We start from the raw sequence: 16354 nt of genomic DNA, 5'->3' as shown, positions 1-16354 counted from the left end.
GCAAATAATATAAAATTTGGAAGAATTTCATATATACTTACAAATACTACTAGAGACACAAGGTTTTCTTACTATTAAATATTTCAACAGTGAAAGTTAAAACAATTTCATCTCAACAGACAAAACTAACAAGCCTGAAATTCAATTTAACAACTATGTTTTCAACCTATGCTACACCAAGAAACAACCCCTTAACAATTAATTAAAACTACAATATTTTCAAGAATAAAAAATTAGGACAAAAGTCTAAACTGCTAGTAAAACCTCAGCTGTCATAAAATAACAATCTATTGCACCTACCTCAACAGTCAAAATTGCTAATACTCAATTTTTACAGTTAAAACAGCTATTAATTAGAAACCACAAAAAGTAAAAACTACATTACATTTCACCTCAGCTGGCAAAACTGCAACACATTCCATCTCATTATTCAAAACTGCAACACCTTCCATCTCAACATTCAAAACTGCAACACATTCCATCTCATTATTCAAAACTGCAACACCTTCCATCTCAACAATCAAAACTGCAACACATTCCATCTCATTATTCAAAACTGCAACACCTTCCATCTCAACATTCAAAACTGCAACACATTCCATCTCATTATTCAAAACTGCAACACCTTCCATCTCAACATTCAAAACTGCAACACATTCCATCTCATTATTCAAAACTGCAACGCCTTCCATCTCAACATTCAAAACTGCAACAACATTCCATCTCATTATTCAAAACTGCAACACCTTCCATCTCAACATTCAAAACTGCAACACCTTCAATCTCAACATCCAAAACTGCAACACATTCCATCTCAACATTCAAAACTGCAACACCTTCAATCTCAACATCCAAAACTGCAACACCTTCCATATCAACATTCAAAACTGCAACACCTTCAATCTCAACATCCAAAACTGCAACACCTTCCATATCAACATTCAAAACTGCAACACATTCCATCTCAACATTCAAAACTGCAACACCTTCAATCTCAACATCCAAAACTGCAACACCTTCCATATCAACATTCAAAACTGCAACATTTTAACTCAACATTCAAAACTGCAATACATTTCACCTAAACATTTGAAATTGCAAAACATTCCATCTCAACATTCAAAACTGCAACACCTTCCATCTCAACATTCAAAACTGCAACACCTTCCATCTCAACATTCAAAACTGCAATACATTCCATCTTAACATTCAAAACTGCAACACCTTCCATCTCAACATTAAAAACTGCAATACATTCCATCTCAACATTCAAAACTGCAATACATTCCATCTCAACATTCAAAACTGCAACACATTCCATCTCAACATTCAAAACTGCAACACATACCATCTCAACATTCAAAACTGCAATACATTTTACCTAAACATTCGAAATTGCAAAACATTTCACCTCAACATTCAAAACTGCAATACATTTCACCTAAACATTCGAAATTGCAAAACATTTCACCTCAACCGTCAAAATAATGTTCTGTCAAAATTACAATAAATTATAGCTAGAGAGTAAAACTTGAGCTTCAACTCAGACAGCAATCTTTAATTGCCAGTACTGAAACAAAAAAAAACTAAATGAAAAGAAGAAGATACTGCTTATTCTTTTTATGACCTATCCTATACATTAAACATATACTGCAGTCCAAACTCAACTTTTAAATGCACGCCAAAATGTTCTTCAAAAATAAAACACCAAAAAAAAGATTTGCATATATTCATCCTAAAGTGCCATTCTAACTAACCCAATTGTCATTGTAAAAGAAATCAAAGTACTACTTGTTTAAATCCCTACAATACTTCAAGAGAAAACCCATCAAAACCCATCGGAAATTACAGCTGAAAGTTCTTAAACATAAAATACTTACAAATAATATCAGATCTGACATGGGATATATATACTGCCAGATTTATCCTGACATTATCAACTATCCATTTATCAAAACTACTTAGTACCAGAGTTTTATAGTTACGGACATCATTTGCAGAGAAATATTGGTATTGCAAAACAAATAAACAAATATGAATTCAATTAATTTTGACTGGGCAACACAAAGATTTCCACAAAAAACAATTACTAAAACAATAAAAACATAGACTTGAAAAATGACTAGAGACTTTCATAGAATGCAAGCAGATGGAAGAGGGGGGGGGGGTGGGGGGGGGGGTGGGGGGTCAATGTTTGGCAGAGATCGATAAAACATGTCTCCAGTAAGACCAGTTTTATCTCAGCAATTTTCCATCCACAATGATTTCTCCCCAAATCTGTCTGATATTAATTCAAGAAAAACAAAATTTTGATGGAATTCTCAAATAACTTCTTCTTTAAATCATACAAAAAAATATAAAAATAGTTTAATGCGTGAAGGTATATGCAAGAACAATAAATTTTGGCAGAAGAAAATATCAAATGTTTAAAATTGCCTTTAAACATGTCATTAAACAACATGACCTTAATATTAAGACCACCTTTGTATAAAGATTATAAGGTTTACTTCAGGACAGCCATCTTAGCTCAGAGATCGCTGATTTCAAACCACTTGCCCTTTACTACTGTGGGTTCGAAACCCACCAGGGACTTTGTATTTTTGCTCTGTGAGGAAGCTATCAAACTTTATGCTTACCGTGCTAAATATCTTAAATGGGCATTACAATCTTTCAATTTGGAGGAAACCATTAATCATTAAAAGGTGAAAATTTCAAATTAAGTTGTGACTGATAATTGTGAATAATGCAATATATGATCAGAAGGAACGATGGATGTGCCAGCTCAGATCTTGGTCAGCACAGTGGTCACATTGGTAGAACAAGCTGTTGCCAGCAAGCTAAGTGATATAAAAGGTCAGTTCTTCTACTTGGGTGCCTGCTTAAGAATAAATTAATGAATGGGACAGGTCTTTGGTCTTCCTTTTATCAATATGTCATAATATAAAACATTTTCATTTCTTGTATATATTTTTTGTAAAATGAATGAAAAACTTAAGTATGTTCTTCTTTAGTCATGCAATAGTAGTTAAGGATAATTTGTAGCAAGAAAAAAAATCAAGAAGTAATTGAAAACATTCCTTTTTGGGGCATTATAAGCAAAATAAACATATTTTTTCCAAAAAAAAAAAGTTTCAAGAAGATACGTTTCAAGAAGATAAATATTTAAGCAAAGAGCTTTCCAAGAAAGAACACACTAAACAAGAAATCTTCCAACAAAAGAAAAACAAACAGCAAACAAGAAAAAACAGTTTTCCATTTATCAAAATTGCAATCTAATCCATCATTACATGAATGACCAAACATTCATTTCTTACAAAACTATTTCCATGACAACGCCACTTTTTTGGGCCACTTCCGAGATCAATCATCATGGTAAAGAAACATTAAATAGTGTACCACTTACGTATAGAACCGTCCTTACAAAGCAACCAAGCACATAGGCTAGATTATAATCAGTTTCCCTAAAGACATATAAAAATCGTGGAAAATTCTACGACCATCATTGATAGCAACATTATTCAATCTTCTATTCTGGTGATTGGTGATATAGATGTCTGGCCAAGCTTGTCTACAATGGGACATTCTTATAGTATAATGTAAGAAATTTAACTTATAGTGTATAATGTAACAAATTAAAACCCCAAGTTACAAAAACATGCACTTTTAAATTATACTTGAATACGGTATGGAATTATTTGAATAAATATGGATTGGTACCAGGTTTAACATGCACTCACTGTCAAGTACATTTGCCAACTATTTATTATTTTTTGACATAATCACTTTAAGGCACATCTAATTTTAAATCAGTAACAAATTATAATTTTCATTCTTAACAATGAGCAAACACGAGTTTCATAACATTTAAATAATGGTTTTAGAGCAATTTAGATGCTTTATCAGCTTGATAAAGTAATGGTGAATATGAAATTATTGTCATACAAGGCATGCCCACAGACAAAATGTCAAGCCCCCTCGTCTTAACCCAAACCGAACCTATAAGCTTCAGATTAAGGAGAGATGTGTACATATGTGTGATGTGCAAAATCTTAACATTGCATCATCTTAGATGACTCTGACCTTTGACCTGGTGACCTTGGTTTTGCATATGACACACCACCCCATCATGGTGAACATTTGTACCAAATTATTTTGTAATCCTTCAAGGAATGAGCAAGAAACAGCGCCAACAAACAGAATTTAGTATTTTTATTTGACCTTTGACCTCTTGTGACCTTGACCTTCATTTTGCGACAACTCAACTCAACATGGAGAATATTTGTGCTAAGTTATATTAAAATCCATCCATGTATATAGAAGTTATACTCGCAAATGAATGTTTTATTTTGTTATTTGACCTTTGACCCCTAAGTGTGACCTTGACCTTTACCACAGAAACCTGAATCTTTTGGGCGACACTTTGACTCACTATGGAGAACATTTGACAAGAGTTATATTAAAATCCCTCCATGCATGTGGAAGTGACACTACGGACACAGGTTTTGCCCTGACCCCCAAGTGTGACCTTGACCTTTGAATGGCGGACCTTGGTTTTGTGTGCGACACACTACCCTATCATAATGAACATTTGTACCAAATTATTTTTTAATCCTTCAAGGAATGAGCAAGATATAGACCAGACAAATCCGGAGAGACACTGATCGGACGATTACACACAGACGCACATACACTAAACTATACGCCAAAAGTGGCGACCGCAAGTGGCTCGACAAAAATTAGCAAATTTTGTTAACAACTAGTAGTTTGACTTCCTTACAAAATACTAAATCATTATTAATGTACTAATTGCCAAAAATGCAACAGAAGCAAAGGATTTAGATGATTGGCTAGTGAGTATTTTTTAAAACTGTAACAGAACACCAAAAATAAAAGGTTTTGAAATCAAAGCATTTGTGGGGCATTATGGTCCTTTAAATATGGGGGAAAAAAAGTCATTTAAAACTTCTTCCCTAGCTCCAGCATTGACATTTAATCTTGTAACATTCAGAACAATATTGATCAACAAACAATTTGTTTATAATAAGCTGTTTTTATAAACAATAAATTAATGTGCAATGTGGGAAAAATATTTTCAAAATGCTACTTTATTATAACATTTAGCCAAATAAAAAAAATTGTATTATCAAAATGCTATCAATGGTATTATCAGTAAAGTTTGTTTTAGAAAAAATTGGTGATTACTCAGGTTTTCCAAAACAAAACTTCTAACTACATGTACCTGAATGTATTACATAAATATAACACAAAAGTTTGTGAGTAACAGTAAAAATATCATCTTGAGGAAAAAATCTGTTGCCCAAGGAATTATAAAGTTGAGGGTAACAGTATTTTTCACTAGGGAGGATATTTCTGTTGTAACACTGACAAACCCATGTCTTATTTATTTTATTACCCCAAACAAATACTGTTTAAAAAGGTTTATATTTTTCAGAATTTTTTTTGTGTGGAAAAGTAGAGTGAGTGTTACCTTAATGTTACAGTACAAGATTTTAAGTCACATGGTACACTTGAACTAACAGCAAGAATATTGTAACTCCTATATTGGCCATTAAGAAATTCCCATTACAAAAACAGTATGAGGTAATAAAAATGACTGTATGTATAAAATTTTGATAACTGGTAAAAAAACTATACAAATAAACTTTTTTATCTATAATTTTTTTTCAACACTGTTGTATCATTTACAAGATTTTGCAATGGGCTGAAAAAATCAACAACAATCAGTGTGACCTTCACTTGTGCATTCCAGGAAAAAAAACAAAAAAAAAACAAATGCACATGACATTCAGAGCAGTCGACTGTTTTTAAAGTCAGCAGAAAAATCCAATAAGCCAGCATGTATACTTTCCAATATGACTTTGTTTTGGTTCATTCACAAACATGCATTGCCTGATCTGCCTGGTAAAATCAATTCATTCAAATGGTTGAGAGACCATCACTTGTTTTTTCTCTGTTTCTTGTGTTCTTACTTACCATGCTAAATATCTGAGTGCATTGGCATCCGTAATTGTTTTTTTATATACAGTGACTGAATATTGAACAAAGTTGACCATAATAAGATGGCATGAATGTGTGTCCCCCTCCCACTACCGCCCCCCCCCTCCCCCATCTTTGTCTCCATCGGTCACTGGATCGATTCTGTCTATGTTGACATGTTAAAAGTGAACTGTATAAGTATAAATTGAGACATTTAGGAATGCTATACCAATATAAGCTTGAATGTCAGTATAATTATTATTAATATTAAAGTCATTACACCTAATTAAACAAAGAATTATAATTTGCATAATTTACTGAATATTCTTTGATCAAGGCAGCTGAACAGATGAATATTACTGTAAAGTGATGTCATTTGTGTGATGGTCCTAATGAAAAGTCAGGCTGCATAGAAAACTACATTTAAAAATCATGGTCCTTTAAAAAAAATAGAAGAGAAACAATGTTGTGGTACAGGTCTCTGACTACATATATAACAAATTCATGGTTCAAATAAATCCTTTGCAAATAAGACATAGTCATTGTTAATAAGAAAGTTACATGAGACAAATTCATGGTCAAATTTCTAAATAATGTCATGATCCTATTTATCTAATTATTCCAGCCAAGACAAGACAAAATCATGAAAATGTAAATGATCTTCGAAAAGAAATATAATTCATGGCAATCATTATAAGTATCAAAGCAATAGTCATTGAAAAAGTTGTGGTCACTTTATTAACAATAAGAACTGACTACATATATAAAGAATTACTAGTAGATATATTTGCAATTCAAAGTCAATTGTGTTTAACTAATGGCCAACTATCTACATGAAGTAGTCAAGGTCAACTATCAACATCATTATCAACATGAAGGAGTCAAAGTCATGGGCAACTATAAATATCATTATTTACATGTAGGAGTCAAATTCGTGGGCAACTATAAACATCATTATTTACATGTAGGAATCAAATTCATGGGCAACGATTATGAACATCATTATTAACATGTAGGAATCAAATTCATGGGCAACTATCAACATCATTATTTACATGTAGGAGTCAAATTCATGGCCAACTATAAACATAATTATCTAGATGTAGGAGTCAAATTCATGGCCAACTATAAACATCATTATTTACATGTAGGAGTCAAATTCATGGCCAACTATAAACATCATTATCTAGATGTAGGAGTCATATTAATGGCCAACTATAAACATCATTATTTACATGTAGGAGTCAAATTCATGGGAAACTATAAAGATCATTATTTACATGTAGGAGTCAAATTCATGGCCAACTATAATGAACATCATTATTTACATGTAGGAGTCAAATTCATGGGCAACTATAATGAACATCATTATTTACATGTAGGAGTCAAATTCATGGGCAACTATAATGAACATCATTATTTACATGTAGGAGTCAAATTCATGGCCAACTATAATGAACATCATTATCTACATGAAGGAGTCAAAGTCATGTCCAACTATAAATATCATTATTTATGTAGGAGCTTAGTTAAATTCATGGCCAACTACAACATTATTATTTACATGTAGCAGACAAATTCATGGCCAACTATAAATCATTATTAACTATAAATATTTATGTAGGAATTAAATTCATGGGCAACTATAACGTTATTATCTAGATGAAGGAGTCAAATTCATGGGCAACTATAAACATCATTATCTACATGTAGGAGTCAAATTCATGGCCAACTATAATGAACATCATTATTTACATGTAGGAGTCAAATTCATGGGCAACTATAAAGATCATTATTTACATGTAGGAGTCAAATTCATGGGCAACTATAATGAACATCATAATCTACATGTAGGAGTCAAATTCATGGCCAACTATAAAGATCATTATTTACATGTAGGAGTCAAATTCAAGGCCAACTATAATGAACATCATTATCTACATGTAGGAGTCAAATTCAAGGCCAACTATAATGAACATCATTATTTACATGTAGGAGTCAAATTCACTGGCAACTATAATGAACATCATTATCTACATGTAGGTGTCAAATTCATGGCCAACTTTAATGAACATCATTATTTACATGTAGGAGTCAAATTCATGGCCAACTATAATGAACATCATTATTTACATGTAGGAGTCAAATTCATGGGCAACTATAATGAACATCATTATCTACATGTAGGTGTCAAATTCATGGCCAACTTTAATGAACATCATTATTTACATGTAGGAGTCAAATTCGTGGACAACTATAATGAACATCATTATTTACATATAGGAGTCCAATTCATTGGAAACTATTAAGATCATTATTTACATGTAGGGGTCAAATTCATGGCCAACTATAATGAACATTATTATTTACATGTAGGAGTCAAATTCATGGGAAACTATGAACATCATTATTTACATATAGGAGTCAAATTCATGGGCAACTATAGCATCATTATCTACATGCCACAATCATGTTAAGAGTGAACAACATTATCTTATTCCATATTATTGAATTATTCACATCATTTTATATTTTAAGGACACCAAACAGGTTCAATGGTCAAGTTATTGAACAACATTAGATTAAAGTCATCGCCTATTTTGTCACATCCATTGTCAATTACAAACAATTCAGCATTTAGTTTTAGGTATCAATGTCATGGTCAACTATATGTACCATTTCATACTAAAAGGATGTTTAATTAATGGTCAACTTATATACATATACACACACAAATTTGTATGGTTAGATATGAAAGAACAATAATGGTCACTTTCCAAAACCTTAAATTTACAGACAAATTACACACATATAATTCATAAATGATGATGTTCCTGGACTATACCAATTTATAAAGCAGGTGCACTCACATAATTATATTTATTTGTCAACTTTGAATGAAATTTCATGGACATCAACTAGCATTATGAACTTAAGATTCATGCTCAACAACAATACTATATCAACTACTAATATTTATACTAACTTATAATTCTATGGTAAACCATAATAAAGTCATAATTAATCATTCATGACAAAATACTTACTATTTCATAAAACTAATGCTAGCTTAATTTTTTTACTTAATTCAACATAATATTATCTACAGAACCTATCACATACATATTTGGGTAAAATCTTTACTAAAAATACCTGCTTGGAATACCTAAACCATTTTCCAAACTTTAACCTTTTTAAGACCACTATCTCTTCCAATTACAAGACATTGGTTGTCACTTATACATCAAAATTTACTTTTCTCTCCACCTTAAAATCACCATGAAAAACACACACACTTCTTCATGTTTTAATCCTTTTAAGTATCAAAGTTATTGACAAAACAAGCCTACATAAACATCCATGGCTGTATAAGTGAATATCTATCCTCTATTCCACAACTTCCCGTCGATTGAACACATCACTTCAGAGAAATCGAAACTAACCATTAAAGACAAGACATAATTTCACCGAATGGAAAAAAACAAAACAAACATTAATAGGAAATTTAACCGATGTGAAAACATGAACAAAAATCAAGGTTGTATAACGTTATCAGTATAGCTGTTTGTCAGTGTTACGATCATATTCAAATTCCAATAAACGCTAGCAGCCATCTATCGGCTCAGTACAGCTTTCCTTTCATGTCTGAGTACGACGTCATCAATAATTACCAAACAGGCGCAGGCAAGCAGTCATCCCTATTGATTCCAGAGATCACATAAAACACAAACTTGATCAAGTCTGTTAGAGTTACGTCCCCTTTTCTTATCTCTATAAAAAAAGAGTCTGATCGAAGGTATGTACAGAAATCAGTGGTAATTTGTAAAGTACAGTAACTGTTTTACATTAATTTTTTTGAAAATAAAATACCGGTAACTGATGCATTCCATACACATGAAAACATAAAGGAAAATTATTTATCTGAAAATACAAATTTACTGCTTCTGTTAGAGTATAATATAATACCCCATTTTGCTCACAACCACAAAATCTTGCAATGAAACTACAGTATAATTAACTTTAATTTCAAAACAGCTTCAAATAAAACTAAATACCCCACAACAGGAAACAAGGAAGAAAATTAATATAATTGTAACCATTCTTTTCAATTAAGACTAAATTACTGATTTGATCCTTTACATTATGACATTATATTACAATCTATTATCATTTTATATTACATCACTCTAGTTCATTATTTTTTTAGATAAATATATTCTAGTCAGATCTAAGCGGATGAATGCATTAATGTGAAATGCATTTATTTTTTAATCATTTTCCTCTCTGAATTTTAACTTTATCATGTATACTATGTATACTTCTGTGCTATCCTGACAGGGATAATTTATCTGTCTTATACACATGTGGTGGTAGGTTCAAGGCCAAACCAGCACTACGGTAACAGAACACCACCAAAAATATATAATCATAAACAAAAATTGAGCCGTGTCATGACAAAACAAACATAGTGTGTTTTGTGACCAGCATGGATCCAGACCTGAGCCTGCGCATCTGTGTAGTCTGATCAGGATCCATGCTGTTGGCTTACAAATCCTTTTACAAGTAGAGAAACTGATAGCAAACAGCATCTTATCATCAGGTGTTCTTGATAAAAGAAATCTTTGACCTTTGATAATGACACTGCCAAAACTGTACAATCAACTTATGATGACTATTGACCGTACCATCAAACAGGACAATTACTACCATAGATAAGACAGGTCCCTGATGCTCAAAATTATTAAAATAGTATTTGTAGGAATGGTCAGTCCATGACTCCAGCATCACTAAAATGGTTGGAAACCTGTTACTGGCAAAATATACTATAAAAATTTCAAATACTTTTCCGTTACTTTTTTTCTCATGGTGATATTTGGAATGAATTCTTGCAAAATATGTCTCTGTCGTTTCTAGGGGTGTCACAGTTAGAAAAAATGTTAACTGTTTAAACAGTGACGTAATAAACGTGTTAAACGTTTAACCAACCATACTAATAAAATCCTTAGATTTTCAACATTAACTTTGTTTCTTAATGACAAGATATGACATTTTGTTCATTTTTTGTTGTACTCAAAAAGATAACAATACATATCCGAATATAGAGAAACTATAATTTTCCGCTAGGGTCCCTAAGGGTCGTACCATATTCGATAAGATTGGTAAATATACATTGTTGAGTACAACTAAAAAACAAACAATTGTCATATCCTGTCATAAAAAAACTAAGGTAATGTTTAGAATCAATTTAAAACTTTTCCGCCCTGTAGTGAAATTCTGTTACCTCGGATTACCGGTTATTGAATTTTCTAATCAATTTTTAGCTAAAAACCAACTGTACCCGTTTAAACCGATAAACGTGACACCCCTAGTTATTTCACCCAAAAGAATTATAAGACAATATAATCAACATTCACAAATTATCTTGCATATGAAAAATAAAACTAACATCAAAACATCATGTTACTATAATGCATCAATTACAAAAAGGTGTCTTATTTGCATGCAAACTGTTGCCATACATGACTCATAGTTTCATATAACTTAAAACCACAAATCCTACAAGATTTGTAGAAAAGGTCCAATTGTTTCAATATTTCAACACATTACAGTAATGAGTGTGGCTAAATGTTAGTAATAATTGAAATAAAAAAGAAAATTAATTCTTTCGAGATTTCATATGAATAGAATCTAAATTCCATTTGACTATATATACATGTATATAACTTATATTGGCAAGTCGTTGATGCTACTTGGTTTATATTGCATGATAGAAAGTGAAAAAAGATATAAATCCTTCAAGTCTATAAAAAATCATTAAAATTTTATTCCAAGTATTTGTGTTTCTTTATACAAACATACACTTTTATCTATTGATTATATACACCAGATTTTGGCTCTTTATTTAGCAAAGATAAACTCTGTCAAGTACAAGATCTCAGTCAAGTGCAGTTTTAACTCTACCAGGAAGAAAATGTGTGTGAATAAAATGAGCCGTGTCATGACAAAACCAACATAATGGGTTTGCGACCAGCATGGATCCAGACCAGCCTGTGCATCCGCGCAGTCTGATCAGGATCCATGCTGTTCGCTTACAGACCCTATTACAAGTAAAGAAACTGACAGCGAATTAACAGTATGGATCCTGATCAGACTGCGCGGATGCGCAGGCTGGTCTTGATCCATGCTGGTCGCAAACCCATTATGTTGGTTTTGTCGTGACGTGGCTCATATGTATTTCAGTTAAAAAATTGTATAACATTTTAACTGAACAGTTCAGTAATACTACACTTTTAACCATGTGATGAATTTACATAATTATATTATTCATACTTAAAAAAAACAAAACGTTTTCATTAATATATGTAATATTATATAATAATTTTCATGTAAATTATATAATTTTTATCATATTTGTTTTATTTATCCCATTCTTTAATTTAATTCATTCATTTTATAAAATGTACATGCAATTTTAAAACCACAATGGGAATATTAACATGGGGTTTACATAACTCAGACAAAATACCGTAATTGCATAATATTTTTTTTATCAAACCTTCATGAAAATGTAAAACCATATGTGACAGAATAGCAGTATTAACAAGGGAAAGGGAACTCTCAAAGTCTGACACCCCTCCCCCAACACACACACGTACACTGGAATCATGGTTTCTGCAAGGGTGTAAGATTTTCCTAATTGATGAGAAAATTTAATAAAAATACAAAATATATACAATTTTTATATGACAGAATATGCATGTATATTTTAATGAAAAAGCTTAGTGAAATTATCTGAGACATATACAGTGAAAGATACAGAATATATCTCACTCTCAAAACCATCTTATCAATTTCATTGGTAAAAAGTAAAATTAACAAACAAATTGGGGGGGAATAGTTTGATCTGTATTTAAATGTATAGGAATTTTATACACAATAATAGATTTAAGAAAACAATAAATAAACTTTCTCACCACACAACAATTGGCACATGGCAATTTAATGTACTAAAATTGATAATCCAAGCTTTTTTTGTATATTATTACACTGTAGAGTCTTCAATGAATCAACTTCATCTAAACAAATATTCTCATTTAATTTTCCCCTAGAGTTACTGGACCTTTATTATATATTCAATGTGTCACATTGATATAAAATAGTTATTATGTCAGACCACCTTTATGACTCACAATTAGCTTTACCTGTTTTGTTGGTCAATTAGTAATCAAAGTAAAATCAAGGTAAACTTTTCTATGATCAATAAAGTTATCATTCAAGTGGTTTATGAAAGTATTGTAAATATATACATGTATAATTATTACACCTTGACTGTGTTGTATTTTGTGGGAATCACCAATAGCTGATTTATGAGGAATATAATTATTGAGTAATTACATGGATATGCACATCAGCAATGAGTTTTTTATGCCCTATCGGGGAACTTTTAAAGCTGCATATCTCCAGATAAGCCAAAATATTTCAATAAAATCAAACCAGAAAAAATTGTACAAAGATTTTAGGAAAAGTAAAAAGATGCTAGATTTAAGTAATAATTTACAGTCATATTGTGTGCGATTATTGATTGATTTTACAGTATTTTTAACTACATTTCAACTGGCTTACTATGCAGTAAAGGCTATTTTTGAATATATATATAATGACCTCATTTTGATAATGAGTGTTATTTGTAATGTGTAAATTGCTTCCTATTAGGTCACTTCACAATAGTTTATTTTAAAATACATTAATTTTAATAATTTTTATGAATTTTTTCGTGAAAATAAGCATAAATCTGGAGGCATGCTGCTTTAAGACATATGAAATTAGGTAATCTCAAGAGCATGGGGATCATGACAACAGCCTGATTATGTATTTCTAAGATGTTAAGAAATTTTACGGCACTATTTTGTAGCATAAGTTGCTTTTTTTTACTTTAGCTATTCAGGGATCTGGTCCGATTCCCTGATATAAAAAGGAAATTTAAATTTCTAAATAAGGAAAAATACATTGAAAGGAAAAACACACTGATATACATAATTACATTCTGCAACTATTTGATTAAATTAACATTGTTTTTGTTTCATCCTCAACATAATGATCATACCTAGTGTATTCTCATTCATTTTTACTGAGCACATTTTTGTTTCAAGCTGATTACTTCTATACCTGCATACATAAAATAGGTTCCAACAATTTTAACATGGAAAGATCTTTAATGTTTAAAATCGAATTGTATTTCTGATTCTAAAATAAAGTACAGGTAAATGAATTTCCCCTTCCATATATTACCTTAAATAGTAATAAGCAGGAAAAATAAAAGACAGGGGAAACCTCTATTTTTTTCCTAAACCAGATAATGTTGCTATAAATAGACATGACTTGATGTGATACATATTGATCACTTCCCGAGGCTTTAATATTGCGCTGATAAAATACTGTTTACTCTTGATAAACTATTTATGACACTGCTTCTGATTATTACAGTACTATTTAACTATATTCAACCAACTTCAAGCTATATGAAATTAGAATGTACAATATCTAGTGATTTTGAAAATAAATAACTTAAACTGTTGTGTATTAATTAAAATTCCAAGGCAGGGATTTCTACTGAAAACATTAATTCAAGCTGAAATGGAAAATATTAAGATTATTTGACATCAAAACTACCTATTCCTATTTTGTGTTCATAGAACATGGATGCTCCTATATTCTACTGTTTTGACATGAAAACTACGAAAATTAGTTCCCGACAATTAATAATGATTTTGCAGTATTTATCTTTTAAAATTGGACGTGACACTTTCCAAGCTTAATCCTAACTCTTTGAAATTTTAACAAAGGTTTTGACACTTTCCCAATACTCATAAATGTATCAACAGACCTGTATTCATTATCAGCACTTTTTCTTTCTGTGCTGATAACAAGCACAAAAATTATGTCAAAGGCGTTATATTGCCTATTATAGACATATGAATGTATAATTTTCATGTCTAAACATTGTAAAATACCATATTAAACTGTGATTCTTCATATAGTGAGCTTTATAAGAAGTTATGTGTCTAAACAGTATTATACACTTTAAGATTTTACTTTATTTTTACAAACTGTGCTTTCCAGTAAATTAAATACACAATGAATGTAACAGTAAATGTTATAGAAAATGTGGTAGAGGATTGCCTATTAGAAGAGGGGCGCATTAATTTGAAATAAAAGAAAATAAATGGAAGTAATCAATCATTCAAAGGAAATTATTTTCAGGTTTTTGTACACATGCCATAAGTGCAAGTATGGTTAAAGTATTCAGAATACAAATGTATAATGATAATAATACTTAAACTATAGAGGTGATGACAACACAGTGATGTTTTAACACTTATTGGTGGCATGGGCGGGTGGCTGAAATGTTGGACTGTTTTCTTGAGCAAGATTCACTCATTTCTCACTAAAGGTTGGTTCCCGAGGAACAGATTTGAGAGTGTGTCTAAAAGCTTATATCTAATTCCAACAAAATCAAACTAAAAATGAATTCTGTATAATATTATCCTCTTTCAGTTTTACTGTTTATTTTAGCTTATTTTTAAGTTTGCACATTATTTGAAACACCCTCTAAAACTAATCAGCACTGATGTCATTATGAGGACTAGAGTTGAAGTCACATAAAATATCCCTGGTTGAGAGGTATTCACCTTAATTATAAGGTCACTTCTCTTTAGTAAACCAATTAAAAAGTCTTGTACTCTTTCAACTCAAAGCTCATTTTGTCCATATTTTAGGCTTTACAGGTTTATGGCATACCGTAAGTGAAGATTTTGAATTATATTGGTCTGATAGCTGATCGAGTCTGACACATTTTCAACAGAAAGGTCCCCAAACTATGATACAAAATGTAGCTAAATTATGGTATATTGATATTGAAATTCCTTAATTTTCATACAGACTGATCCAAATCAAAGAATGACAAATCTATTACATAAATTCAGCAAATTAAAGGTTTACCAGTGAAAAAATATAATGATTCTGTTATTTCTGTATACACATAGAATACGTGAGAACAAGACACTTCATCCCTCAAATTATGAAGACACTTAACCCCTCAAGACCCCTAATAATTAAGCATCGCCTTGATATGAGGCTGTGATTATTATGGCTATATCCTGTAACAGACCCCAGGGTATAAACCAGGAGTATACATAAGGTTCATTCCATTTTCTTTAAGTTTTTGTATATATATATATATATACAAGTTTTACTCCTCAAATTCACAGAGGGGTCTATTATCCAAGAGATCGCCATTATTAAATTTAATTGTCAACAATTCGAAACTGTCCTTAACCTGTTAACATGATCTTATTTC

The 16354-nt window shown here is 31.2% G+C and overlaps 1 protein-coding gene across 1 annotated transcript in view; it reads right to left on the bottom strand.

Moving 5' to 3' along the window:
* LOC132747555 (guanine nucleotide exchange factor DBS-like) overlaps positions 1-14135 on the bottom strand; it is a gene marked incomplete at its 3' end in the record, with an annotated part of 72617 nt that extends 58482 nt beyond the window's left edge. Inside the window, 1 exon segment of the mRNA XM_060736965.1 lies at positions 14102-14135. Coding sequence (XP_060592948.1) covers positions 14102-14135 — 34 coding nt within the window.
* Positions 14136-16354: the final 2219 nt, after the last annotated feature.

This window comes from Ruditapes philippinarum, unplaced genomic scaffold (genome assembly GCF_026571515.1).
Source record: "Ruditapes philippinarum isolate M1 unplaced genomic scaffold, ASM2657151v2 ctg2618_1_1_1_1, whole genome shotgun sequence".
Lineage (NCBI taxonomy): Eukaryota > Metazoa > Mollusca > Bivalvia > Venerida > Veneridae > Ruditapes > Ruditapes philippinarum.
The sequence above is the reverse complement of the archived record's forward strand: the minus strand, read 5'-3'. Positions and strand labels throughout refer to the sequence as shown.